Source organism: Penicillium soppii, assembly GCF_028829465.1.
Source record: "Penicillium soppii strain IBT 18220 chromosome Unknown utg000003l, whole genome shotgun sequence".
NCBI lineage: Eukaryota > Fungi > Ascomycota > Eurotiomycetes > Eurotiales > Aspergillaceae > Penicillium > Penicillium soppii.
The window spans coordinates 2,005,643-2,027,817 of record NW_026643233.1 but is presented as its reverse complement, the minus strand read 5'-3'; the positions used below and the strand labels follow the sequence as shown (position 1 = coordinate 2,027,817).

The 22,175-nt window shown below is 30.8% G+C and overlaps 4 protein-coding genes across 4 annotated transcripts; 3 read left to right on the top strand and 1 right to left on the bottom strand.

The window, feature by feature from the left end:
- Nucleotides 1-251: 251 nt before the first annotated feature.
- Nucleotides 252-582, top strand: N7529_002896 (uncharacterized protein; the record flags this gene model as incomplete). Its single annotated transcript, XM_057238424.1, has 2 exons — nucleotides 252-270; nucleotides 302-582. 2 exons carry the CDS (start codon nucleotides 252-254, stop codon nucleotides 580-582), a joined length of 300 nt encoding a protein of 99 aa, XP_057101035.1.
- A 17,046-nt stretch (nucleotides 583-17,628) lies between these two features.
- On the bottom strand, nucleotides 17,629-18,752 carry N7529_002895 (ribonuclease III; the record flags this gene model as incomplete). The annotated part of the gene is made up of 2 exons (XM_057238423.1): nucleotides 17,629-18,603; nucleotides 18,657-18,752. 2 exons carry the CDS (start codon nucleotides 18,750-18,752, stop codon nucleotides 17,629-17,631), a joined length of 1,071 nt encoding a protein of 356 aa, XP_057101034.1.
- Nucleotides 18,753-18,985: 233 nt separating this feature from the next.
- On the top strand, nucleotides 18,986-19,291 carry N7529_002894 (mitochondrial 37S ribosomal protein mS33; the record flags this gene model as incomplete). The annotated part of the gene is made up of 2 exons (XM_057238422.1): nucleotides 18,986-19,018; nucleotides 19,064-19,291. 2 exons carry the CDS (start codon nucleotides 18,986-18,988, stop codon nucleotides 19,289-19,291), a joined length of 261 nt encoding a protein of 86 aa, XP_057101033.1.
- Nucleotides 19,292-20,154: 863 nt separating this feature from the next.
- Nucleotides 20,155-21,892, top strand: N7529_002893 (U2 snRNP complex subunit CUS1; the record flags this gene model as incomplete). The annotated part of the gene is made up of 2 exons (XM_057238421.1): nucleotides 20,155-20,217; nucleotides 20,282-21,892. The coding sequence occupies 2 exons, from the start codon at nucleotides 20,155-20,157 to the stop codon at nucleotides 21,890-21,892; spliced, it is 1,674 nt and encodes a 557-aa protein (XP_057101032.1).
- Nucleotides 21,893-22,175: the final 283 nt, after the last annotated feature.

The window sequence follows — 22,175 nt, the reverse complement described above, 5'->3', positions numbered from 1 at the left end:
AAGGCAGCGTCAACTGGAATATCTCTATTCTTCTTTACATATGGATACCATATCGATCCGATACAGACAGGGAGTAAAGAAATCTAAGAGGGATTATCGGGACCCGGGGAGGCAGGCGAAGCGCTAGCGAATCGACTCCGATCCGCTACCGAGTGGGCATAAGCGTCGATAGCGTTTACACAAAATCAGCAGCAGCTGCAAGCGAACAGAACCCGCCAAGCTACACCAGTGTATAAAACAGGCGACAAAGTATGGTTAAACCTACGGAACGTGAGATCGACACGGCCGTACAAGAAGCTAGACTGGCTTCATGCCCGCTACACAGTGCTAGAAGTGCCATCCTCCCATACAGTGCGGTTGGGCGTTCCGACCGGAATTCACCCAGTTTTCCACGTCGACCTAATTCGGCCTGCAGCCGATGACCCGCTTCCCTCGCAAATCGTGGACGATCCGCAGCCACCACCCCTGGAGATCGATGGGGAACTGGAATACGATGTGGAAGAAATCCTAGCGGCCCGTACTAAGAGAGTGGGTCGAGGCTCTAGGAGAGAGGTGCTAGTTCGGTGGACTGGCTACTCGTAATGCATATGGGAACCACTAGCATCTATAGATGACTGTAGCGCCCTAGACAGATTTGAGGAGCGTTTCGGGGCCGTTTCGGCCACGGATGACCCCCTGCCAGCGGCCGGAGCTCCCGCGTGACCCTTTACAGGTCCGAACCTAAGGAGGGGGTATTGTAACGGGCCAGGGCCACGTTGAGGCTCGGGCTTTGCCCGTGCAGACACCGCACCCGATACTGCCGAACGGGTAGCCTGACCGCCCTAGGGAACACTATACAGCAGTTGACCGCTCCTTTGTTTACGGTTCTCTAAGATTTAGATAAACAGCATGCAGGCACCGCCTAATTGAATCAATTCAGCTGTAGCCCTTCACAGTAATAATTAAGTAGAAAATTTTTTTATATTAGTTATATTTATTTAAATCTTAAGTTATATTCTCTAAGATCTATTATCAACACTACTGCTTATTAATACATGTATCTTTTAATATATATTAAGAGAACAATTATATAAGTAATAAGTTAAGCTAGCTTATTATTAATATAATTAAGCTATTAAAGTTATATTAATAGAAATTAAACTATTTATTTTGATATTATATAATACTAATTAAAAAAAGGAATATTTGTTAGCTGTTAATTCTATATTAAATACTAAATTATTATATAAACTTCTATGAATTTAATATGTGAAGTAAGACCTTCTTTGCGCTTATAAGGAAGACCTCGCTTAAGTAAGTGCTTTTCTTAGACCTGAACGTTTAAACTCTTTGAATTTAATAATATAAAGAGTAAGATTATAAGTAAAAACTTAAGTAAATACTATAATAATTATTAGGCCTATCTTTCTAAGATAACTATAGACTATATAACTTTACTCCTTATAGTAAAGACAATATCTTTCTTTTATTAGTATTTACCTTTTAGTAAATGATAATAAAGTAAATCTTAGGCTTTTTTTTCTTGATTTGAGTTATAAGGATTAACCTTATTAATAATAAGATAAGGTTATTTCGAGAATTAAGGACTTAAACTCAGCTATTAGATTAGGATTTTTATTAGATATTAATATTATAAGATAAGCTAATATAGATCTAAATAAATTAATTCAAAGATATTATATTCCAATTCTTTTAGAGTATTATTAGATTTATAACGGTATAGAAGTATAAAATAAAAATTTTGTTTATAGTTTTTTACTAGAATATATACTTCTTTAATAAGCTATATAAAGCTAGCTAGAAAATTAGTGAAGTTTTGTTTTTCGCTTTTTTTGAGTATATAGGAATATCTTTTATATTAGTATAATAAGTAGCTAATTTAGGATTTATTAATAGTATAATATATAGTTATATTTTTCCTTTATAATAGCTTGAGATATACATTAATAAAAAGCAAACTAGATTAAGATAATATTCTATATTAGTAAGTAGCTTTTATTAAATTATTATTCATCAAGTTTCGAAGCGAATTTCCTAATTATTACTTATTACAAGAGGATTAGATATCTTAGTCGTTTTCTAAATGTAAAAAGTTTTAATTATAGCCTTTATAATCGGTATACTATATTGACAATTTCTTAATTATAATAACTAATATGTTGTCATATTTTAACATTTATCTTTATTCTTTATAGTTATTAAGTAAGTAAATCGCTTCTTTACGCTCTCTATTAGCTTACTTTTAAAGTATAATACTTTCTTTAAGCTCTTTATTAATAGTATTCTTTTTAGCTTCTAACTTGTTAAATTTAGTATCGAGCTCTTTATACTTTAATTAGTATTTTAGAGCGTACATATATATCTTACTAAATAAGGATATACATATAATTAATAAATTTAGATACGAATAAACTAACTAAACTATTACCAATACTTCGGATTCGTCTTTATATTAGTATTAATGAATCGAAAGAAGGGAGGTTAAGTAAATTCAGACTACATATATCTATTTCTTTTTTATTATTACTATTATTATATTTTATTTATTACTATAAGATACGCGAGAAATGTTCTTCTTCGAATTAGTTATTTCTACTACTAATTAGTCGGTTCTATCGATCTTTCGGCTCGGTTCGGAGGTCTTAGCTTTATAATACTAAAGAATAAGAAATAAAGGTAAGCGGGACTAAAACCTAATTATAATAATAATTTATATAATCGTACTACTCAATAAGGTATTTTAGTGATATTTAGTATTATATTAAGAGCTAAGCCTTAATAAAAAAGAGTGTATTTAACTAAATACTAGATATAAGAAAAGAAAGAAAGAAGAAGAAGAAAGAAATAACGCGTTAAAATAATTAAGGTAGTGATCCCTAAGGTACCTAATTAAATAATGTAAACTACTTTCCTATGAAGGGCGGTAGAATACGATAGAATCTGTTCCGGATTATTAATACTGAATTCTTCGTGACACTTATCATCAGATTTGTATTATTTAGGTAGTATGTTTAGATGGTATTTAGTCTTGAAATCTTACTAAAAAGATACTTATATAAAAATATTGTACTTAATATTTAAATACCTTAAAAAGGCCGAGCTTAATTTAGATTATCTAAGTAAAACTTTATCGCAATAAGCTAAGGGCTGTAATGTTTATTATAATATAGGGCACTAGAATAGATATAAGTAAAGTAATAATATTTAGGATCAAGAAAAATCTACTATGTATTATAATCTACAGAAATTATTACGACTCTATAACTTCTATTCACGCTTTATTAAAGGCTGCCTATAGACTAAATAGGTATTTATATAAGAAAAATTAAAAACATAAGAGGTTTAAAATTAAATAAAGAAAGGCTTTATTATCAACTAAATTATCTTAACCTTAGAAAGTTTGTTCGATTTAGAATAGATATATCAAATAAGAGTTACTTATAATCAAAGTTTTATTATAGCCTAATATGAGAGGGTTATATCATTTTATAGCGATTTAGTCTTAGAAATACTTTGGATCAAAATTAGATTATATAATACTACCCTAAACTAAGAGTTATTTATAATTATCTACTCCATTTGATATGAGTGTTATTATATAGATAATAGCTAATATCTTATTATAGTATTAATAGATTGTATAAGCCTAAAGACTTTCATATTTTAATAAAAGCTTAAATAGTCGATAAGTATAATAGTAGATATAAATATTATATTATATAATTTTATTATTAATATAAGTCTAAAAAGGCCAATTTTATAAATAGGTTATAATACATACTAAGATCTAAATTTCAACTATTCTTTAGATTAAGTTCAGTGAAAGGATCTATTTGAAAGAATATAACATTAAAGCTAATCTCGATAAAACTTTAGGGCGTAGAAATCTAATCCCTTAAATCTAAGACTAGGCTAAATATACTTTATGGTTTTTTGAGCTATAAACGAAATCTATACACTAAAAAACGAGCGTTCTTAGCTAAACTAAAAAATTGTATTATAGTTAACTAGCGAGCGGCTTTAACCCTAGAGTCGCTATATAAGAAGATTACTTACTAGGTTAGGGGTGATTAGCCTATTAATTTAATAAGATATAATGGTAGTTATAGAATAAATAGACAGAGGAGCGTTAACAATATAGTATTCTTTTATAGAGACTACTTCTTATCTTCTATAATAGGGCCTAGGTTTAGGCCCTATTATATCCCTAAATAAAGCTACTAAGGGTATATTATCTTTATTAGTGTTATTGTTTATAATTCTATCTTCGTTAGTGATACTACGTCCGAGTCTTTTTCGTAGACGGAACTTTCTAGCTATATAATAAAAACTCTTATTCTTATCTTATATAGTCTTATTCAAATTACTAAGTAGAGCCCTAATAAAAAAAAGGTTAAAGGTTAGAAAGAGTACTTAGTAGTCTTAGTAGTCTATCTCTTATTATATCATCTAAAAGACTATTATATGTATATAAAATAACTAATATTTTATTAGACTATATAGTCGCTACAATATCTAATAGCTATATTACTAACAAAATTAAAGTTTAATAGCTTCGAGGAATTATCAAGGTATCGATCGTAATCTCGAGTTTAAAGGTATTAAGAACGCTTATAATTATATAAGAATTTATTGGGATTATAATTAATAATATTATTATTCGATACTTCTTTATTCCGTATATAATATATCAATTGTATCTATTCAATTCTTCGTTATTTTAAACCCTTAACAGCTTTTTTTAAAAGTTATGATAATAAGGTCATTTGATAAGGTAGAAATATTAAGCGTAAAATATATTTTTTTTGGTAAGATTCTAAATATTTAGAGCGTTATTACTTACTTTACGTATTATTCAATTGAGATTTTAAAAATATATGATTATACTATTGAATCCCTTTATTACATTACTCCCGCTAGAAAAAAAAATTAAGGGAATGACTTAATAATATTCGATAAAGTAAATACTAATAATTTCTTATTTTAATTATTAATTCCCCGTCTAAAAGAGCCCTTTAGACCTATAATATTTAATCTAAAGGTAGGTCTATTATATTAGTACTTATAGTTTTAATTTTATAATTATCAAGTAGTAGAAGGGGGGCGAGAAAAAAATAAAATTTTAACTTCGTTGCATAAAGATTATATTATATCATAGCGACCTAATATATAGACCGGGTATTACCTTTCTTAAAAAATAGTAGAAGTATACTTATTAGATTTTTTAATACTTAATAGTTCTATTCTTAGTTCTACAATATAATTATACTTCTTAGTATAATATATACTTATTAAATATAAGACGGTCTTTATCCTTTATCTTAAACTTTAATATAAATATATATTTATATATATATACTATAAGCTATTAAATATTCGATAGTTTTAGATAACCTTAGCGGTAATTAACTATGTAAAGATTATTATATATATTATTAGTAAGGATTACTAGTTATCGGATCTATTATTATATTATAATTAATATCAAGTATAGATTTCAAGATTAAGTCTTATATTATTTAGAGTATAGACAATTATAAAAATATTATTAGATTAAGGGTGATTAGCCTATTAATCTAATAAGATACGGTAATAGATATATGATAGATAGATAGAGGAGCGTTAATAATATAATATCTTTATATAGAGGCTAATTCTTATCCTTTATAAAGAGGCCTAGGCTTGGGCTCCCTTTAATACCCCTAAATAAAGTCGTTAAGGGTAGATTATCTTGATTAGTAATAGTACGTCTAAATCCTTTTTATAAACGGAACTCCCTTATCATATAGTCGGATTAGCTACTTCTTATCTTATATAGTTTTATTAAAATTGACTAAAGGTAAAACCTTAAATAAGAAAAAGGCTAAAGATTAGAAAAAGTACTTAGTAGTCTTTTATTTTATCTTTTGTTATATAGTCTAGAAGACTATTATTATTTATCCTCCCCTTCATAACCATTATCCTTAACGGTCTTTGTCAATAAGGAAGCGGTAGCGATTTACCTAAAGAATAATAAAGAAAGCTTCTTTATTGAATTTTATATTAAGCCTTAATTTTAAACTTAGGGTTTATATAGTAATACCGTAAAAGTCTCTACGCTCTAGTCCTTATTATAAATAAGTATATTTAACTACTATTATTAAACCCACTGTATTACACTTACTATCTAATATATATCTTAGTAAAATTTACATATTATAAAGAAATAACCCCTGAATTTAGTAATACGATTTTTAAATATTAATATTTAGTATCCTACCCCTTAGTAGTAAGAATAGCTAGCCTTAACTCTCCGATTTATACTTTTAATTAGCCTATTAACATAAGCTTGTAATATCTCTCCTTAGGCCTTATAGCTAATTCAGAAAAACATGTAATTAATTACTGAGTACTTTAGTGCCCTTTAATTTATTAATATTCGGGTCTAGTATATTATTGATTCTTTTAAGTATAGCCTATATATTTTTAATAGAGATTTAGTCTGGTAAATACGGCGGCTAGATTATAGAGTTAATTCTATTTTCCTATAACTAATTACGAATAATAATTAAAACTATATATCGGGGTATTATCTTATATAAAAATCCGCGTCGAATCTGTATATAATTAAGGCAAATTTTCCTCGAGAATCTCGAGATATAATTAACTTAAATGACTATTATATACTAGTAACCAATCGCGATTTACTTTGAATATATAAGTACGACCACTACTAAATATCGTACCTTAGATTATAATCGAGATTTCTCTAGACTTCGAGTACCTAATAACGTATTCTTTTTCTATTTCTTAGTATAGTAGTATAAAGACTTAACGTTATATCCTACCTTTTCTAATCTTAATTAAATATTTATCGAACTAAATAATCTTTTTCTAGTCTTCCTATATCTAATTACGACGCTCTAAAATCCAAGTAAGCCGTAGCGCGGCTACTCCCGGCTTTAATTAAGGTCTTTTACGTACTCGCTAATATCCGTATCCCGAAGATGTAGATATCCGAAGAAATGTATCGTTTAAAATAGTTATACCGGTTTATTCGCGAATTTTATTAGAAGGTATAGCAGATAGTTAATTCGGGCAATTAATAGTACTCGGTAATAGCTATAATATTGGTACTAATTATATATTAGCTAATGATTTTACCCCTAAGATAAGGAGATAGCTTACTACCCTTAGCCTTATTAGAATTAATAAAATGTAAGGGGGGTTTTAGGGACTATAATTAATGCTTAAATATAGTAGGTTCGAAAAACACGGTCGCGAAAACGCGGGTATAGAGCCTAGAGCGCGGAAATTTCTACTGTTTGACTATAGCTTAGTTACTTTAGTAGTAATTGATTGTTTTTTCTTCATTCTCTCAGAGTATGTTCTTAAAAAAAGATAATATATAAAATAATATCTAAAGCTTATAAGAGAACAGCGGCCGATTATACTAATAATCGTGGCGATAATTAAGATAATAAAGATCACGATAAGAATAATAATTATTAACTAAAATAGATAAAATATACCTTCTTTGTATATGGTTTTGTTTCTATACATCTTATTATCGATATATTATATTATATTTCTTACGAATACGGATCCTTACTTTATAATAAAGATTAAATACTAACATATATTACTAACTCAACTCCTTAAACTAAAACTAATATTATATAACTAATATACAAAGTAAAAGGATAGTTATAGTCTTATTTTAAAGAGAATAGCCGGCGATACTTTATATTCATATAAACTATTTCAATAAGTAAAGAAATTTTGAAATAACAATTCTAATCTTATATCATATAAATAACTCTAAGTTCGATTTCCTTAATTAAAGTTATGTTTTTCTCTATAAATTAAATAAAAATATAATAGAACTACGTTATACTTTCGAGCGCGTTATATTACTCATAAAAGTACTTATATAGTCAATTAATATAGACTAATATATTTCTAAATTACGTATATTTTTCTTTAGTTCTATTAATAAGTTATAAGAGGAGGAAGATACTAGAGATTTAGTTGTTGATATCAATAAAATAATTTAAACTCCTTCCTTAATTCTATATTATTATATCTTTAGTAAATTAATAAAGGTAAAAGAATAAATAAGTTCTCTATTTTTATATAATCATCCTAAGGATTTAATACTTCTAAACCAAGGTAAATCTCCGCGTTTTATAACGAGTTATTAAAGAGAGCTTTTCTTTATACTTAGCTCTAATATAAATTAGGGATATTTCGGATTTATCTTGAGAGTAGTTTTATTCTAAGGAGTTAAGTTAGTAATATATAACGTATTCGGTAAGCTAGTCGCTATTATAACCGAGTTACTACCCTACCCTGAAATACGTTTGTTAATTAGTGCTTAATTTATTTTGTTACTTACTATACCACTAAATCGTTCCAAAACCTTAATTCATTTAGTAAAGTAAGATAAGAGGGTAGGCTCTTATTAGCTATTTAGGCTATTAAAAGATAAGAAAAAGCTAATATTTCCTAAGCTCCTTATATTTTTAATATACTATATTCTATCTTACGCGACCGTGTCTCTAATTTTACTTTAGGATAAATAAGTACTTCCTCCGTCTATGGTTTCTAAAGGTAAAGTCTTTATTTATTCTGAGTCTATTAACCTTTTACTTTAATTAGTAATTTAAGGATAGTCTAAATAAGTAGATCTTTAACAAGATTAACCTTAGTTAGCTTAAATAACTATTTATGTTATTAACTTCTAATACTCGACAATTATAGAAATTCTAAAATTCGATGAAGTTTATAAAAAGAATATTATTATATAAATTAATATATTTTTATATACTCTTCTTTATATATATCTTTTATAATCGCCAGGTATTAGCTATTTATTGATGTTAAAATAATTAGATAGTCGACTTATCGAAATATATATATTACCTTAGGTTTTATTATATCAATAAACTTAATTTTCCCCGAATCGAGACTATTAAGTCTAATATTATAGAAAACTATTTCGGAGTAGCTAGTCTAATATCTTTTATCTTAATCGCGTAATTTAAAAGGCCTAATATTTACCTTCGAATCTTAATTCCCCTTATATGCTAAGGTAATAAATCAAGCTACAATTTTATACTAAAAGCCCTGACTACTAAGAAATAACTATATTACTAAGCTTTATTAATTAAAGCTTTACTTCGTATATAGTCATATAGTCTACTAAGCCTATTAAACCGCGCGATAAACTAACTTATTAAAGGCTACCAACTTATATGATTAAGTGATGTTATTTTAGCGAAAAAAAGTAATGATTTATATACCGCTAATAAGAAAAAAGAGGTAGAAGCGGACTAGATCTTAAAGGTAGATAGATAAGGACCCCTAGCTAAGGGTTTCTTAGTTTTATTCAATATATAGCTAGATGAAGTATTTAAACTACTTTCTTCCGGTCCTTGTATATCCGGGGAATTAGCTATTTAACTACGAAGCCGGCCCCCCTAGGGTATAAAATATATAGGTTACTAGGGCATAGAAGAGAGATATATCTAAATAGACTTATTTTTCAAGCTTAATTAATTTAATGGCGTTTTAGTTAATGTAAATACATTTAAAAACTATAGATAGGGATAGGATAGCGACTCGGTTATTATCGTGACTCGCTTACCGAATATTTTGAGTGGAAATATGAGAATAGTTTTATCTTAACATATTATTATTAGCTATGAAGGCGGCTAAGCAGAGTAGACTTAGGTATATTAAAAAGAAGTATAGCTTAGCGAATAGAGATATTTTCTTTATTCTTAATAGCTTATATTACCAATAAGATCTTACTATCCTACTTTACCAACTTTTAAGAGGAGATTTAGGTACGTTTCAGTAGTATAGTAGGTAGTTAAATTAATTGAGTACTAATTTATAGACGCGTTTTAGGTAGGTGTCCAGCTCGCTTAGGTAGCCCGCTCGCTTATTATTTACGCTATATGATTTTCTTCATTAAAGATAAAGATTAAGATACTATTTGGATATATTATATCAATAGTATTAACTACTCCTTTATATATAACTTTATATAACTTTAAAATATCATTAAAGTATGTAAAAGTCTAAGCAATATAACTATATATTTAAAATGATTATAATATATTTCAAAAGCTATGTTCCATTTATCTTTTTCTTAGATATAAATCTAATAATAAGTATCTCTACTATTAAGCCTGCTAAAGAATTTTAATACTAATAAATAATCTAAGATCTCTAAAATAAAAGAAAAAGGATAGTAATTCTTAAATATTACTATAACTGGTCTGGACACGGGGTTAGTTTAATTAAATCTATAGTCTAATATAATTTTTATATAACGCAGTTAATTTTTTTTCTTCGCCCCCCTTCTACTTGATAATTATAAAATTGAAACTATAAGTACTGATATAATAAACCTACCTCTAGATTAAATATTATATTATTTGTTCGGGGTAATAAGGCAATAGAGCTATTCTTATTAATTATAAGTAACACCGTTTCTTACGCCGTTTATGTTTAGTAGCTATCTCTTAGTTTCGCGTACTTAGATTATTCTATTAGTATCATTAACGTCTATAAGGCCCTTTATATTAATTTAACGTGTAGTGATTTAAGTATCTGATTCTTTATGACGGCGTAATAGAGTCGAATTATCTTATCATACCCAATCCGTAAGCTAGGTCGCTTACCGCGTAGTCGGGTCTAGTAGCTTTGTACGTTTGTAATTCGTAAATAAAGCTTATTATCTAGTAATTATTATTAGCTTTAAGCTTCTACGTACTTTTCTAAGTCCGAAGAGCTCTTTTAGGCGGGGAGTTAATAATTAAAGATAGGAAATTATTGGTATTTTACTGTATCGAATATTATTATTGTTCCTTTAATTAGTTTCTTTTTCTAGCGGGAGTAATATAATAAAGGGGTTAAATAATTTACAAAATAATAGCGCTATAAGAATATTAGATCTCGCGAAAAAAATCTACTTTACGCTCGAAACTTCTATCTTATTAAATAATCTTATTATTATAACTTTTAATAAAGTTTCTAAAGCTCTAAAATAATCAAATATCTAATGGTTATAATAGATATATTATATATAAGATAAATAAATATAGAATATAATTTTTATCGGATATAATCTTAATAAATTCTAGTATATATTACGAATAATAATTATCTATAATTAATAAGCGTTTCTAACCCTTCTAAACTCGAATTACGATATCTCTATGAATCCTTGAAGCTATTAAATTCTATTCTTATTAAAAATATGACTATTAGGTATCGTAGCGATTATATAGTCCGGTAGGAGATTAGTTATTTTATACTTATTTTCTATATAGAACTTCCCTTTAACGAAAAACTATAACGATGTCTTTTAACTATCTATTATTACGAGCTAAGTCTTGATGAAAAAGAGTGCATTCAACTAAAATACTAAATATAGGGAAAGAAAGAAAGAAGGAAAAGGAAGAAGTAACACGCTAAAATAATAGAGGTAGTGATGCCCGAGACATTAATTAAATAATATAAACTACGTTTGATAAAGACGGTAGGAGACGGTAGAACCGGTTCTAGATGTATAATTGTAAATTCTTCGTGATAACCCCCTTACGAAATTATATTTAGTCCTTAAATAATTATTAGTCTATAGAAACGGGTATATTATCATCAAGATAATTATTAACTAATCGCTTATCTACTAATATAAAATATAAGGTATACCTTAATAAATAAAGGTAATTCTAATTTAAATAACTAGCTTACTCTTTTTTATAATTTTATATAATTTATTAGCTATATAAGAAAGCTTTTTATTAAGTCTATCTTATAACTAATGCTTTATTATTATAACTATATGACTATTAATATCGAAATCTACTCCTCGGCCATATTTATTAAGGAATAGTAGCTTATTACTTCGCTTTTTACTAAATATTATATAAATAAGTAAATATTTTTGATACTTCTTATTATTTATTAGTATTATTTAATCTCTTTAATTGTAAAAATAATAATTTATAGCTACGTTTAATATAAATAATAATTTCTTTAATATCTTTTATAATGAAATTGATATTATAAAGTCTATTATTAATAGATATTCTAATTAATTATCTTAGTTAAACTTAATATAAGGATATAGTCTTTATACTATTTATTACTTAGTAATTTTATTTTATTAATTAGTTTATAAATAATAAGTTATCGATAACTTCTTTTATAGATTTGGAATTTAATAGAATTTAATTTAAATTCCAAAATAAACTAACTACCTTAGTTTAATATAATTAATAATAGGATACTAAAGAAATAAATTATATTATTGATTAATAAATATCTTTTTTATATTAGTATTTTTATAATCTAAGATAAATATCGACCTTTTTAATAGAGAGCCTATAATAACGATTACTATATTAATTCTACATTAATCTTTTAAGAATAATCAGAAATCTATTATAATATACTCTTATAGTCTTTTTTAAGAATTTAAGAGGTAGAGAAATCTTAAGGTTCGATCTCTTTAAGCCTTTATTTATTTATATATTAAATAGCTATTAATATACCTTTCTATATTAGTTACTTAGCTAAGTTAATAAGATCTTATTAATACTAACTTCTTTAACTTCTTAATACTATGGTAATTGATTATCAATTATTAATATAGTATATTTAGTAAGCGAGCTTAAAGGTCTTCTTAATTAAGTACTTCTAGAAGTTTATTATTAATAGTCTATATTATATTACCCTTTTAGGCTATTTCTTGATATTCTTTTAATTTTGAGCTAATTATATTAGTATATTTAATATAATCTATAATTAAATCTATGACTTATTTATTATAAGGCTACTTATATAATATTAATAAAGATTCGAAATAACATTTTGAAATCAACATAAACTATTAACTAATATCTTAATAAAGGATATCTATTATTGTATTTTCCTTAGTTAGTTAGTATTTAATTATAAACCTAAATTTAGAAAGTTACTAACTTGATTAGACTTATTATTAATTTATTCATTGAGAAGTTATAAAGTATTTTAATAATTGATAATATATTAAATTTTTAAACCGCTAAAGTTAAGATCCCTTTGAGTTTGGATTTTTTATATTTATAGAGTATAGATAACTATTAATAATTCTTTATCTTTAATTTTATAGTTTAGCTTTATTACTTATATCGTTTTTAAGAAAAAAGGTATTAAATATTAAAAGTCATTATCTTTACAATATTATATAAGTACTACCTAATAAACCTAAGAATTAGAATTATAACTAGAATTAGCTATTTAGGCTTATTATGACCGCAGAAAGCCTAAAATTAAACCGTGAGCCTAGGAATTTAACGTTTTATATAACATACTATACAGACAGCTCTACGGTTATATATCTTATAAAAACCATATCTTAATAAATAGAGCACTTCATAAAGATTAGGAAAAAGCTTTATTTAGCTAAATCACTATACTAGACGATACTAGGTATCTACTAAATATAAAGACTATTCAATATAAATAAATTTAATATTAGTCTCGCGCGATATATCGCGAACTACGCTATTAAATAAAATTAGGTCTATTATTTTCTATACCGGATTCTATTATAACGTAGTCTTAAATAGATTATATAACAGCTTTAATAACTAAAAAGAATAGCCGCCGAAGATATTAGCTTAATTATAGCTTAGTATAATCGCTTTAATATATTCGTTACTACGAATAAACTTATACTTAGATAAATCTATAATATAGATAAGACCGGGTATTAAATTAGATAAAGTAAGCTATGATAACTATTATCAAAAAGTCTAACTATATATATACTAAATAAAAGTATTAGTATTAAATTTATTATAACCGATGTCACGAAGAATTCACGATCATGGATCTAGAACCGGTTCTATCGTCTCCTACCGTCTTTATAGAACGTGATTTATATGATTTGATTGATGCCTTAGGCATTACTTCCTTAATTATTTAAGGCGTTATTTCTTTCTTCTCCTTCTTTCTTTCCTTCCTTATATTTAGTACTTTAGTTAAATATACTCTTTTTCATTAAGACTTAGCTTATAATATAATACTAAATATTACTAAAACACCTTATCGAGTAGTACGATGATATAGACTATTATTATAATTAGTTTTAGTCTTACTTACCCTACTTCTCGTTCCTTAGTATTATAGAGCTAAGACCTCCGAATTAAACCGAAAAGATCAATAAAACCAACTAATTAGTAATAAGAATAACTAATTCGAAGAAGAAGACTCCTTATATAACTTAAAGCTAGTAAACGAGGCCTATTAGTATTAATAATTAAGAAGAAACGACTATATATAATCGGACTTTAATTAAAATCCTCTCCTCTAACCTTTCGCTATTAATATAAGGACGAAGCTAAAGTACTAGTATTGATCTAGCTTATTTATGTCTAAACTTACTAACGGTACGTAATACCCTTACTTAATATAGATATGTAATCACGCTTTAAAATACTGATCAAGAAGTATAAAGAGCTCGAAACTAAATTTAACAATTTTAGAGGCTAAGGAGAATACTATTAGTAAAGAACTTAAAGAAAGTATTATACTCTAAGAGCGAGCTAATAAAGAACGCGAGAAAGTAATCGCTTATTTAATAATTATAAAGGATAAAGAAAAGATAGTAATAAATACCAAGAATAAGATACTATATTAGTTATTATATTAAGAAATTATTGACGTAATATACTAATTATAAAGGCTATAACTATAACCTTTTATATTTAGAAAACGATTTAAATACTTAATACTCTTATAGTGAGTAATAATAAGTTCGCTTCGAAACTTAATAAATAATAATCTAATATAAACTACTTACTAATATAGATTATTATCCTAATCTAATCTATAAACTAACTTATATCTAAAGCTATTCTAAAGGAAAGATATAGCTATCTATTATACTAGAAATAGATCCCGAAATAATTACTCCTTAAATTAATATAAAAGATATCTTTATATATTTAAAAATAGTATTTATTAATTTAAATAAAAAAGGCTAAGGTATATACTTTGTTTTATAAATTAAAAATAAAACTAAAGGAGAATTTTATAAATTTTCTAACTAGCTTTATATAGCTCGCTAAAGAAGTATATATTCTAATTAAAAACTATAAGATCTTTATCTTATACTATTATATCTACTTTAAATATAAGTAATACTTTGAAAGAATTAAAGTATAGTATCTTTAAATAAGTTTATTTAGATTTATATTAACTTATCTTATAATATTAATATTTAATAACAATCCTAAATAGTAAATAATCTGTTTATTATATCTATCTCTATGTTATTAGTATCTTAATTTATATATATATTCAAATATTGCTAAGTATAACTATAACATTCTTAGTTAAAGAGTAAGAAGGTAAAGTAATAAGATTATTTACTTAGTTAGACCTTTTTAAAAGCATTACTATTATTACTAAATATATTAATCTTCGCCTTTTTAGTTATTAAATTAACAATATAATAATTTCGTCCGTTTCAAGGTAATTATTTATAAACAATCTTTTTTCTTAAAGTTAGAAAAAGTAATACTAGAATTGTCTTTTTTATCTCTTTTATATTTTAAGGACTTTTTAGAGTTATCTTATTATAAGGAATAAGATCCTCCTTTATAGCTATAGCCTTAAATTCTATGTCCTTAACCTTAATTTTAATATTCTTTATTGTATTTCTTCTTCTTCTTCTTATTATTGGTATCATTAGACTCAGATTTTATATAAATTAGCTTTATTTTATTTTTACTTATTATTTTAATGTCTCAATCTTTTTTAATTTTTTAAAATTTTTTTTTTTAATATATCTTAATATTATATTAACTTAATTAATAAATTATTAACATATTAAGAAATATTATTCAATAAGGTATCTTATAAAAAGGTCTCAATATACTAACTATTCTTTGGTCTTTTTTAAAAAACATTTCTTCAAGGATTTGAGATATCTTTCAACCTTATAAAACTATTATATTATTTATCATTCTATAATAATTTAAATAATTTACATTTAAAGTCAAGATAAGTTTTAGATAAGCCCTTAGTCTAAACTTTGAAGTAGTTCTGTTTTTAGCCGCTTTATGTTCAATTTATAGCCGCTTTATGGTCAATTTATCACTAATTTAAGATAAATTTCTTTATAGCTTTTATACATTAAAACTCCGGAGTATCAAGCTAGGTATTGCAATCTTAGAATATAAAGTTCTCCATAAAAAAGAGATATAAATCTTAATTTCTCCTTTTTTATATAAGTGCATTATTATCTAAGATTAAGTTATTATAAATTTATATTTATTTCGCTTTCTTATTGAGACTATTAAGTTTATTCATATTTTTACGGTCTTTTATTAAAGTATATATAATTTTTCTATAATTTATCTTTATTGTAACGGTCTTTGGGATCATACAATAGGAGACAGATCACCAAGACTGCCAAGCACTCTTTCCAACCTTTAGCCTTTTCCCATCAGGGTTTTGCCTGGTTGGTTTTAATGAGGCTACGCAGGACGAGGAGTAATGGATCCGACCATGTAACGGGAATGTTCCGTCTACGAAAAGGATTCGGACGTAGTGTCACCAACGAAGATGGAATCGCAATAAGTGATACCGACAGAGATAATGTGCCCCTGGGAGCTTCGTCCAAACGGGGCATAAAAGGGGGATAACTCCCTGGCCCCTATCTGGGGAACAAGAATTAGTCTCTGTACAAGAATACTATATCGTTGACGCTCCTCCACTTATTCATTACCGATCCATCATCGTATCTTACCGGATTGACAGGCTGATCACCCCTGACCTGGTAATCTTCTTACATATTGTATGGTCTAAAAGACCATTACAAATAGATATAGCACGCGACTAACTATATAGATATTAGAGTCCTAGACGCTATAGAAAGATATATCACATCTATAGATCTACTTTATTGGAATTTTTATATTTAATTAGCTATATGTTTATAGGTTATAGAGGTTAACCGCCGAGTTACCCTTTTAGCTCGTAATTAAGACTTAGTAGAATCTGTCTGAAACATAGACTCTATACCTATAAATTAGAATATATATGTCTCTCATAATACACACAAACTACTAAAATTTCCTTCCACTATAAACTAATAGATTCTAGTTCATTTCCCCCTAAAACTAGTATAAGGTATACCAAAAAGAAGATATACTCGATGATTTCCTAAGTCATATATAGTTGTAAAGAATTTGTTTGTGAGTAGAGAGAAGTTTGTATAAAACAACAGTAAATAACAGTAGTTTGTCAGATGTATCATCTATTTCGTGCAGCTCAATTAGGAAATAATCATTCATTTGTGGGTGACGCGGGTCGGTAAGGTTAAATCTTGGCAGAGCAATGCGGGTTGAGGGTCGGCTCCCAATTCGCTATAAGGGAACCCCGACCCGCATACGGTCGGTTCATAATTCCAATTTGGGTGACTTGTTGCGGGTGAGGGCGAGGTCTACTCAGGACACCCAGTATATCAGATATATCCCTAAGCGTATATAACGGCGCGAGTAACCCGTCAAAAAGTAGGCAAGCAGCAGATTATGCATAGGAATTTTCTACTATTCGTACATATCATCAAATTGATGATCACCCTGACTCTTTGGCTGTTATGATCTCGAGAAGAAGTGGTTTGTTCAACAAAACCTTCTTAGCCGCCTCGTCGCCGGCTGCTGCTTTACTCAAGCCCTGCCCAGTCCCAAGGAGCCTCCGAGTCCACCCCCATCCCGTGAGATATAAAGCAATAAAAAAGGTTTGAGTGCCGCCTTTCTGCTGTATGGACGGGCGTTCCTCATTGTATTCCAGTTTCACATTTTTACCCATGATCTTTTGGGCGAGCGCCTCTTTAGAGCGCAATTCGCCCTTTTGATGACCCAAGCCCTTGAGAATGGGCATCCACAAACCAGTCAGCCACATTTCAGCTGACTCATATCCGTTGTCTGGGTCGGACAATATGATCGCAGCAATATAGGCCTCGAAGACATCACCCTTTGTTTTAGTCCATCGTTTGGACTGATTGCTGTAATTTGGTGGCACCGAAACCCTGCGGTCAAACCCGAAGTTTTCTGCAAAGCCCGAAAGTGTTTCATTTTTGACAAGAGTTTCCCGAATCTGTGATATTCGACCCGCAGGTAAATCTGGAAACATATCCCAGATAATTTTGGTTGCAATCAGCTCAATGTATGCATCACCGAGAATCTCGAGTCGGTCGTATGTCGCATTGTTGCTGTTGCTCATAGCCGGATGGGTAAAGACCGCCGATTCTAGCCTACCATCCAGGATTGGGGGTGGCGTACGCATATTGGATTCACTGTGGTTTGACTGTGTATCTGGATGAGTCCGAAGCGAATCCCCGGGTGGTAATGGCTTTTTGGCCCGACCAAATGCTTCATTTAGCCTTGAGACTGCGCTCATAATTTCTGGATCAGCGCCAGTTGTATTGGGGTCATTAGATATTTCTTGCACAAGTTGTTGGAGAAGAACGTGACGAGAATTGCTGCTCGTCTTAGCTAAAGCTCCAGTGACAGAAGATTTCATATCCGAGGGTCCAGTTGAGTGATGAAGCTGGATGCGCGTCAGTAATACGCTTTGAATCGAAAGGGTGTAATTTAATTTACCTTTGATCGATTTGGTGAGCTGGTGAAACCAGCGATAGATGCTGTTCGTTTCATGTTTGCGCTCACCCTTGGATCTTTCGGATTTCTTGAGCCCATTGTGTCCTTGCTTTCAAATGATAATATCACTTGTTATGTAATAACTACCATTCATCTATTCGTTTCAACAGAATCACATGTATGTTTTTTTTTCCCTTCTATACTTAGAAGGCGGTGTAAGATGGTCACATGATAGTACCCGCAAACTTCACTATCTTGTGATAAGATCCTCCAGCAATGGTCAACAGTTGCCTTTGTATCCCCTTCATGGTTTGGTCAACATTCTGAGGAAAATGGCACAAAGTCGGATTTTGGATCTGGTCAAAGTTCGTACACGTTTTTTTCTAACCCTCTTGATCCTGTGCTGACAGATTGCCATATTCAAGACCCAATGCCGCATATTCTCCCTTAATTTCAACCCCCAACGCCTGCGACTGGGAAACAAGGTTTTGAGACAACGATTGCGTGGCCCGGCTCTCGCGGCTTGGTACCCCAAGAAAACTGTAACTTTCCGCGATTTACAAAATACTTACAAACCTCTCGGATTGACGACATTCGACGAGGCTGAAGACGATAGAGAAGAAGCTATTCAGATGTGAGTGTATCTCTTACCTTAGACAGACAAAATCGAAACTTTTACTAAATGTCATCCACAGCGCCAAGTCGCGAGGAAAGGGCCGACCTAAGAAGAAGCGAACTGCTGCAGGTAGTTTCTCCGATCCTTCCCTTTGCCAGAAAAAAACTAACTCGTATAGAATCGAGGTCTGCGAAAAAGAAGAAATGATCTATTCCCCTCAGTCTCAATAAACCTATGTCAACCGGGTGAATATCAGCACCTATTCATCCAGCATTCTGTGTTATTAAGCTTGTATAATGCTTGTACAATGCTGTCTGCGCTAGCCGCAGCTCCGCCCTGCCTCCTGTTTCTTGTTGTCTCTTGTCTTTTAGTCCCCGTGAATAGGCTGATTACCAAAATGAGCATATTCAAGTTTGTACAATATGATTTCGATCTCTTATACCAAGTGCACCCTTGTCATCATAGGACTAGAAAATTGCCAAATTCACCCTAACCATTGTCTTTTAGGGCTATAGAGTCTGGTGTTAATTAACATGCAAGTATAGACATCGCAGCAGGTAGAAATAGAGATAAATACTATCTTAATTTGAAGAGAGAGAGAGAGAGAGAGAGAGAGATACTTACGTAGTTATCCAGATGGCTATAGAATCTTGAGAATCTTGTGCCTTCAACTTTTGTTGCACTTGGGCAAAATCATAGGCGGTCAGCCACGTGACCAACATGTACAGCACTACATAATCTGGTTGGTCGCGCGCTCTTGATCACTGATATATCACGCCCTCCCCTCGACACAGGTTATCAATTTTATCCCTTTCATTGCGTATTATCCTGCTTTCCTCACTGGCTGCCACGCCTCTAGCGCGGCTGTCAATCCTTACAGACATCATGAAACCGACCAAGAGCAAGAACCAGCTTAGAAGGGCTAAGAAAAAAGCACAGAAAGCTGAGGTGAGCCCTGATCACTTCAACTCCTATGGCATTATCAATTGGCACTCTACTAATATACGCGAAGCCTGCACCATTACCCATTGATAAAGAAGAAACAACGAAGGTGCTCCCGTCAACTTCCACTACACAGGAATCACCGGCTGACCCCAGCGATGATCTCCTCGAGCCAAGTGATTCTTTGTGGGAAATGTACAAGGACGTCGCTAGCAAATTCGACGAAACAGCGATCGATAACTTGTCAACCAAGGAGTCTGAGAAACCCCAGGTTTTTTTCGACGACGGCGATGACATCCCTGATGAAGAGCAAGAAAGCGAGCCGAAGATCTCGAAGAAGAAACGAAAAGAAATGAACAAACTATCCGTTGCCGAGTTGAAGGCAATGGTCCGGAAACCCGAAATAGTCGAGTGGACAGACACCTCTGCCCCCGATCCTCGCCTCCTAATTCACATCAAGGCCCACCGCAACGTGGTCCCTGTTCCTTCTCACTGGTCGCTCAAACGAGAGTACCTTTCATCCAAGCGAGGAGTGGAGAAAGCACCATTTGCGTTACCCAAATTCATACAGGAAACCGGAATTTCCGAAATGCGCGATGCCGCTTTAGAGAAGCAAGAACAGTCCTCCTTGAAACAGAAGCAAAGAGAAAGAGTCCAGCCGAAGATGGGAAAGTTGGATATCGATTATCAAAAGCTCTATGAGGCCTTTTTCCGATTCCAAACGAAGCCAGAGTTGACCCGCTATGGCGAGATCTACTATGAGGGCAAAGAATACGAGACCAACCTTAAGCACCTTCGCCCCGGTGAATTTAGTGACGAACTAAGGGAGGCTTTGGGTATGGCACTGGGAGCTCCTCCTCCATGGCTAGTCAATCAACAACGATGTGGTCCTCCACCATCTTACCCAGCCTTAAAACTTCCGGGCCTGAATGCCCCCCCTCCACCTGGGGCGACGTGGGGTTATCATCCGGGAGGATATGGTAAGCCACCAGTCGATGAGCACAACCGCCCATTATATGGCGGTGATATCTTCGGTGTGCTACAACCCCAGCAACAAACCCAACAAGGAGAGCCGATTGAGAAGGACCTTTGGGGAGAACTACAGGAATCAGAAGAATCTGAGGCGGAGAGCGAGGCAGAGGACGAGGATGAAGAAGAGGAAGACAGTGAAGTCGAAGCGGAAGGAGACACTCGCTCTCCTAGCGGTCTGCAAACCCCCAGTGGCATGGAGTCGACAGTTCCCTCCGAATTTGTCGCTGCTGAAAATGTTGCTGGGGAGTTTGATGTGCGCAAGCACCATCGTGGAACCGAAACCGAGGAATCTATTCACCCCCGCAGTGCTTATCAAGTGATACCCGAAAGACAAACCAATGTGGAAGGCTTCTTTGGTGGTGATAGAGCATACGATCTCAGTGGTTCATCAGGAAAACCTCCGGTACTCGGTGCTGATGACCAAACCCGAAAGCGTAAGAAGCCCGGGGATGTGGAAGTTTCTGTCGATCTGGATGCGATTCAATCCGGCGACGGCATTAGCAAAGAAAGTCTTCAAAGCATGTACGAAACACAGAGACAGCAACAAAACCAGCCGAGTTGGGGTTTTCAAGAGGACCTAAGTGACATGATTGCACAGGAGAGCCGCAAAAGATTGCGAAAGGAAGAAGAAAGACGAACCAAGTCTTAATTCCAATTTCGCTAATGGTTTAATTTGGGCGCTTGTCACACGGGCATCGGTGTTTTGGCTACCTTCTTTTATTATGTACTATTTTATGTTCAAGAACATGATCTCTGTAATGTACTATTGACAAATTTGAATGATTAATTCATAATCAGTACAAATATCCATATATATACTTTGAGAGAGAGAGAGAGCTGTTTAGAATGTACATATACAAAAGTAATTGTATGGAGGTGTGGATTATTTCCTAAAGGAGTTTAGCTTAACTTTAATCGTCTCGACTTTGGGC